Source organism: Ceratotherium simum, chromosome X, assembly GCF_057802395.1.
Source record: "Ceratotherium simum simum isolate JZ-2026a chromosome X, ASM5780239v1, whole genome shotgun sequence".
Lineage (NCBI taxonomy): Eukaryota > Metazoa > Chordata > Mammalia > Perissodactyla > Rhinocerotidae > Ceratotherium > Ceratotherium simum.
This window is the reverse complement of record NC_141940.1, coordinates 88829443-88836937: the sequence shown is the minus strand read 5'-3', so window position 1 is coordinate 88836937 and position 7495 is coordinate 88829443. Positions and strand designations below refer to the sequence as shown.

The window sequence follows — 7495 nt, the reverse complement described above, 5'->3', positions numbered from 1 at the left end:
TTACCTTTATCAGAGGACGTAGCACAACCTGCCCAGATCCTTTCTAGTTACTTATGGGCATCACCACCACCCACCTACCCCTCCCCTTCCCCCCATATACTATGAGTGCCTGAAGGCAGGGACTAAATGCCACCAGATGAGAAAGTAAAAATTAGCTTGGACTGAGAAAGCCAAAGTCCGGCCATTCATCAGGCTGGAATAACAGACTCAGATAAAGCCAGCTGCTAATTTAACAGGGAACAATATTTCTCTGAAAGACATGCTGCAGCTGTTAGGTGATAACCATCCCCTTATTTGAGTGACCACCACTTTGTTTTTATTCACTGAGAAACTTTGTTCTGTACAATCATAGACTATCAGAAACGTCGCTGCTTGAAATCATATTAGTGAGAATAAAACATCCCACATTTGTCTGGAGGATATAAGTTTCTTGGACACAGAGAGGCAGCCGTGATTTCCACTCCAGGTGCAGAGCTTCAGATAAGGGGTTTCTGGACACAACATCCCACACCTAGCTTTACTCTGTGGTTCCCAAGGAAACAGGACTCTGGGTTTACTTTGCAGTCCAGACCTGATGTTGACCCCTTCACACAGCCCTGTTTTAAGGTTACCAAAACAATGCTTCATTTAAAATTCACCTAAACTCCACCCTTCCTCCAAATCTTATAAAGACTCTTTTCCTATGGTGAGATGCCCCATGGTTTCTCTGGGGTGTGGTCTCCATCATTGAAATGGGTCAAAAAGCCTGATTTTTTGGATTACAGATTTGTCCTTGGTGGCCTTATGCTGACCTGGCTAGGGTACAGGTTCTGTATCCCTGGCCACTTAGCTTGCCCAAAGTAGGCATTCAAAATTGTTCACTACAGTAGACTCTTAATTAGAGCATTGGGGTTCTAGTTAGATTATCTGGATTGATAATATGGATTCCAGTCTCAGTTCAGCCAATAACTAATTAGCTGGATCATCTTAAGTAAGTCAACGCACCCCATTGGCCTGTTTTCTCTTTTGTAAAACTAGGGGCTGTTTCTTCCAATCCTAGAGCAAGGGCTTTGGAGTCAGGTAGACCTAGGTTGGAATCCCAGTTCTACCACTTACTAGTCCTGTGATTTTTGCTTTTCTGAGCCTCCGTTTTGTAGTTATTAAAATGGAGACAATATTGTAGATTTTCTAGTGTTGCAATAAGGCTCAAATTGGCTGTTACAAGCACCACTATATTTGATCACTATTCTTACTTCTACTATTATGTGAGCTCGGACAAGTTACGTAACCTTTCTGTGCCTCTGTTTTCTTATGAATAAAAGTGGAGAAATAATAGTACGTACGCAGTGGGGTTATTGTGGGCATTAAAGGAGATGAAAAAAGCAAAGGGCTTAGCACAGTGCCTGGCATATAATTAGAGGCTCAAAATACGTAATACTATAATTAGTATTAGATTTCCACTACTAATTATTCTGTGGGTCAGCAGCTTAGGATAAACAGTTTCATTCTAAGGACAAATCCAAAAAAAACGTACCGCAGGATTGAAACAACGAAACATAATGGAGCATTTCTTTTTCAAAAGCAATTGGCACGCCCAGCACTGGGTTAGGATCCGCCCAGTCCTCATTAAATATGGCAGCGAGCAGGGCCGACCTACTGCGGTTGCGCACGCGGAAACACCTCCCAGCACCTCCTTCTTCCCCCTCCTCCGCCCGGCCGCCTCCCTGCCTGGCATCACCCCTTCCGCGGCTCGGCCGAGGCGCGGGGAGAGGGCTGGCCGGGCGCGCACGCGCAGATGTCGGCTGTGCTTGGCCGATACTTGCGAGGCGCCTGTCACATGAGCCGCGCGCCCGCTCCGCTCCCCCTCCTCCTGGCTGGGCTGTGAATGAAGCTCTGCCGGCTACGTGGGGCGCTAACTCAACTTGATGTCCTAGACGCCAGAGCCGACTGAGCGCCTGGCCCGCCAGCGGCGGACACGGGCTCCGCCGCTCCTGACCTCGGCGACAGGTAAAGACAGACAGGCTGTCCCTTCCCCAACAGGTCCTTCGCGGGCCGCTGGACCCCGGCCCACCCCCGGAGCACCCCCTGGGTGCAGCGACACAGGGGAAGCGCTCCCCTGCTGGCTCGGGCTCCTGGAGCTGGCGGTTCCCCGTGCCCGGCCCCCGCCGCCTGGCACTCGGAGGTGTTAGACCGGCTGGTTCTAGCCAGTGCAGGGCGGCATCTTCCCGGGAGCCCAGCCCTATTCTCCGAGCAAGGGTCCCTGCGCTGTCCCAGCGAAGTTTTCTCGCGGAGCGGCGCCAAGCCTGCCCCGCTTTTGAATGGGGGAGTTTAGCTGCAGGCGTCCCCTTTCCAGGACTGGGGCAGGGTGGCTTTGGCTGGCAAAGCTCTGTCGAGGCCCCGTTCTTCTCTCTCCTGCTCGGGGTTCGCAGGTTTGTGTGGGTCTTAGCGAAGTGGAGTCCAAACTCCCGCAAAAGTGGTTGCTGCGAGTTTTCCTTTTCCCACTTAACGCGGGTAGCTGGTTCTCTCCAGACTTTCCGGGCTAGCGCTTGAGCGCCTTCACCCCGAAGGGGCAAGCTTTACCTTCACATTGATGCGCGTTACCTTTAGTAATGTTTCAGAGCAAATCAGTTTCCTGGAGTCCCAAGTGAAGTTGTACGTCAGCCCGTGTGATAATGTCAGTGTAAGCCACCCCGAATAAGTAAGGGCAATCCAGAAGTGTAGAGCATAAAGAGCCATTAAGAATCTGCTTTACATAAACTTCATACATTTATTAGCAACTACCCGGGTTTGACTTCAGGGATGTAAAATTTCGCCTGGTCCCACGAGGCGCGGATCAGTACTATTTAACTGCACGCGAAATAAGAGAGAAAAAAGGCAAACCCAAACAAACTATTCCAGGTTCCAGATAAGCCGTCGGAGCGTTTTTTCCTGGTGAATTCATCCTGGGACTTGGTGAGTTCCTAGTTTTCTTGGACTTCGCGAGCCTTTCTGTAGCCAAAGCATTATCTTTTCTCTATTCCTGTTTTTGGGACTAGTGTACACATTCACACTTTTGTCCTTAAAAAAAAGTCGTTAGAGAAGGCCAAAATAATGACTCTGAAGTTCGTATTAGCTTTCAGTCTCTGTGTGTGAGCGCTTTCGCTTTGGGGATGGAGGTGTTGCTTGTATAAAAGCTATGGAAATAGCAATCTACTTTGATGTTAGCCAGGTCAAAAAGGTGAGGACTTTTTCTTAGAAAAAGCAGATTGGCTTGTATGCTAAATAAGGAAGACCACTTTGTTAAGAACTCTTTTAAATGGACAAGCAACGTGTTTAATACATTAAACCTCTGAATCAAACGAAGTAGTCAGACTTTTCATTTTTTTCTCCCATTCCTAGCGCCTTGCATATGCTTGCAAATAGTATTGTCCTAAGACTGAATTTGATGTTTTAAAAATAGGAATTAGCTGAATTAATTTGGTTTTACTTAAATTAGTATTGTATTTTTATGTTTTTCTTTTTCTTTGATTCCTTTTCCCCCAGATTAGAAAAGCAATGTATGCTCCCTGTAGGACACTGGCAAAGTGTGGGGAAGTGGAATGAAGCGGAGACGAAGCACCACGACCGAGAGGGCATCACTCTTTTTATCATGTTTCCTTGCTTTTCTTTTCCTATGCAAGATCTATTGTAAAACTTGAAGTAGTCACAACATTTGCTCTCTTTCTACTTTTTTTTAACGTAAAATTGGGGGTCTGGGGAGGGCACTGGATATTATGCTGTTCTTCAGTCTCCAAAGCGTGAAACTTCAAGATAGAAAACACACTTAACGGTTATCTCATCCAATCACCCATCCTCTGAGATTCCGAAACCTATTTACTGAAGATCCAGTGGTTCATGCAGAGTTGGACAGCACTCAGTGGCAATATTAACTGACTCTAGATCTCCCTATTCTCTTTCTTTAGAGATACCTTGCTGCTTAGGGGGAAACTTGACACTGCCTGTGTCTGCATATCTTTGAAAGAGAGGTTCAAAGAGGGACGGGAAATGATTTTGAAGGCTTCAAAATAGTTTTTTCATTTAGGTATTCGTTTTTCTGTTTACGTTTTCAGGTTCAGGGCTGGAGAATCTTGCAGAAAGCAAGGCCACACAGCTGCTATTCCATCTACATCTTATTTAAGCCTCCTTACAAAACTGGGGGGCCCTGGGAAACTCTGAGCCTGTGACCCCAACGTGGGAGAGGATAAGATCAAGATGGCCATGTGGCAGGGTAAGAAATTAGCAGTTATTCCTCTAACTGGTTTTTCCTCCTTCCTTATCCTCCATCCCTACCCAACCCCCCAAGCCAGTGGCAGGCAGCCAGCTGTTTCTTTAATTTAACCCTTTGTTTTCGCAAGGACAAAGCATATTAGTTTAAAAGAAATTGCTGCTAGCTAGAAGTTCAAATTATTTTAAAATGGGGATGGGGGAGGAGTAACAGGAAAATGTAGTGCAAGAAGCATTTTCAAAGAACTCCTTTTGTTTGAACATGTGCTTATGAGGGTTATATGTGAGGAAACGGAGGACATTTTTTTGTATTTGTGTTTTTCATTTGTTTCCAGCAAATTTCTCACATAAGGTTCTCAAAGGTAGGGGAGACAGATGTCAATGCCTCCCTGCCTTCCTCTTCCCAATAAAGACTTTGAAGTATATTTAATGTTATAATGTTTATATTTGGTGATAGAAGGAAAATGCCTGTGTTAATGCTATGAACTTCGCAAGAGCAAAGCTCAATGATATGTTGCCTGATGGATTACATCTCTTGTGAACCTGTAAATTCCTATCACATATAAAGTTATTTTTTATTTTTGGTGGAGTTGAGGATTGTGCCTTTTGGGAGAGTATCAGAATCTCCAGGGTGCGTGGGATTTTTATATTTATCAAAAGGGAGTGTGGGTTTAAGAAATGGTAGACAGACACTACCCCAGTTGGTCTGTGACCCACAAAAGGTTAAGGACCACTTAGACGGAGTAGAAGGAAAGAGCTCAAATATCTGTAAATATTCACCAGGTAGGTTTGTTGGTGGTCTAATAGATCTTTTAAGACTATCTCCTGTTGGTAATGGTTTCAAGTTTGTAGGCACACACATGTAACAAGTATTTTTGATGTACGAGGATTGTCAATTTAAAGATATTTGTTGAAATGGGATTCGGCCTGTGTGCCCGCTTTGACTCACACAATGGGCATTTATCAGGAGCAGTTTAGGTAGTCTTGTTTAAATCCTGAGACATTCTTTCCCTCAACAAACAGGATACAGAGATGAATAAGACACGGAACCCTAGGGTTCGATGTCTTACCGGAAAGACAGACATATAAACAAATACTTGTGTTAGGTTGAATAAGTGTTATAATAGGGAGAGGTGCAAAATGCGATGGAAGTCCAGAGAAAAGCGTGATGAACTCTGAGTTTTGAGCTGGTCTGAAAAAAAATGAGTGGGAGTTTGCCAGATGGGCAAATGAGAGAATTGCATTCTGGGCAGACAGAGAAGCACTGTTTGGAAACTTCCAAGTGGCTCTGTTTGTCTCGTGTGAGATGTGTGGGGCACGACCTCAGATGAAGCAAGGAAGGTAGTTGGAGGCCAGATAATAAAGAACCTTGTGTGTTCTAGGAAGGATTTTACACTTTATCCTGAAGACAAAGATTCTAAACAGGGAAGTAACATAATCAGATTTTGTTTTAGAAAGATTATTTTGGCATCAGTGTTGCGGTGGAGTTGGAGCTGGAGAGAAAGAAAGCTAAGAGCCAGTTGGGAGGTTTCTGGTCTAGTGGTTTAGAGAAGAGATAATGAGAGTCTGAGCAACAGCAGGGGCAGCAAGGATAGAGAGAACAGGATGAATTCTAGGAATGTTTTGTGACTGGGTGTGGGGGGAAACAAGCCTGGGTTGACACCCAGTTTGGGGGCCTGGGGCTGGTGGTGCTATTCACTGTGATGGGGAGCATGGGAGGAGGTGAGAAGGGCATGGGGATTGTGGGAGTTAGTGTACCGAGTTTGGTTTGGCCTGTTTCGTTTTGAGGCACCTGTGGGCTGTCAGGTCACTGAGTAAAAGACAGTTCTGAAAGTATGGAACTGAAGTTTGTGCAGGTGGGGTATAAAGTTTTGTTCCTAATGATGCATAAAGAGCTTGTGTTTTTTCTCTATGTGTAATGGAAATGCCATTAGTAGTTAATGATTTATTGTTTTTTATTTTTTTATTTTTTTTTGTGAGGAAGATCAGCCCTGAGCTAACATCCATGCTAATCCTCCTCTTTTGGCTGAGGAAGACCGGCTCTGAGCTAACATCTATTGCCAATCCTACTCCTTTTTTCCCCCAAAGCCCCAGCAGATAGCTGTATGTCATAGATCCCTCTAGGTGCTGTATGTGGGATGCGGCCTCAGCATGGCCGGAGAAGCGGTGTGTCGGTGTGCGCCCGGGATCTGAACCCCGGCCGCCAGGAGTGGAGCACGCGCACTTAACCGCTAAGCCACGGGGCCGGCCCGTTAATGATTTATTTTATAATAAAAACATTTTAATGGATAACAATTCCTAATCAAATGTCATATTTTCTTAATAAATAACGTATTTTGCTCTCTCAGGCCCTGAAATCTGATCTGCTTAAAATTACGTTGAAGTAAAACCTAATATTTCTAGCATGAGTGAAGAGGGAAGTATTCCATATGAGTAACTGCATCTTCTTCCTTGTTTTGTGCAACCTCTGAAGTGACAAGCATAGTACAACGATGGTATGGGTGGCAGTATGATATAGTAGTTAAAAGTAGGGGTCTGGGTTCAACTCTGTTGGTTCCATCACTTGGTAGTTGTGAGACCTTGGGGAAGTCCCCTAACCTCTCTGTGTCTCAGTTTCCTCCTTTGTAAAATGGGGATAATAAGAGAACTCACCTTATAGGGTTGTTGTGAAGATTAATTGAGTTAATATATGCAAAGCACTTGGAACATAGTAAGTGCCATATAAGTGTGTGTCATTATTATTAATAGTAAGACTTTCAGAATATTATCTAGCATATAATAAGTGCATAGTAAAATTAGCAATAGCTTCTGCTGTTCCTACTACCACTACTTCTACTACTGCTTTTGTTATCACTGTTATTTTGCTATAGCCTGGGGTGGGACTGGACTCTGTTCTGTGGAGGGAATTTCAGGTTGTCCTTGGAAGCCCTGCCCTGTGGTAGTCTGTTTGGGTCTTTAGGTAGAGGTTTAGATCTGAAGAGATCCTTAGAAAACATCTAGCTCAACCCCTAGAGGTGAAGTGACATGCCCGCGGTCAAACAGGTTGATAGTAGTGACAGGACTAAAACCCGGGGCTTCTGATTCCTGTTCCAATTTTCTTTCCTTGGGCTAGTGGAAGAGGGAATGTGTGGGTCTATCCTCAGCTCCAGCGAGCTCCGAGTCAGTCTCTGGAGCTAGATGAGGAATTCTGAGAGCTGGAGGAAGCCGCGTCCACTTGGTCTCTCTGGTCAATGCTGTCTGGTTCCTCCATGGAGAATTTGATCATAATTCCCAT

The 7495-nt window shown here is 45.0% G+C and overlaps 1 protein-coding gene across 2 annotated transcripts in view; it reads left to right on the top strand.

Annotated features, from left to right (window-relative positions):
- Positions 1-1780: 1780 nt before the first annotated feature.
- The window catches only part of CLCN5 (Cl-/H+ antiporter 5), a 146396-nt gene continuing 140681 nt past the window's right edge, over positions 1781-7495 (top strand). The window contains exons 1-2 of one of the 2 annotated variants that reach the window (XM_014790969.2): positions 1781-1986; positions 4068-4225. In XM_014790969.2, coding sequence (XP_014646455.1) covers positions 4210-4225 — 16 coding nt within the window. In that variant the 5' untranslated portion in view covers positions 1781-1986; positions 4068-4209. Of the gene's footprint in view, positions 1987-2909; positions 2932-4067; positions 4226-7495 lie in introns of those variants that run through there. The other variant, XM_087426704.1, reaches the window with a different exon arrangement.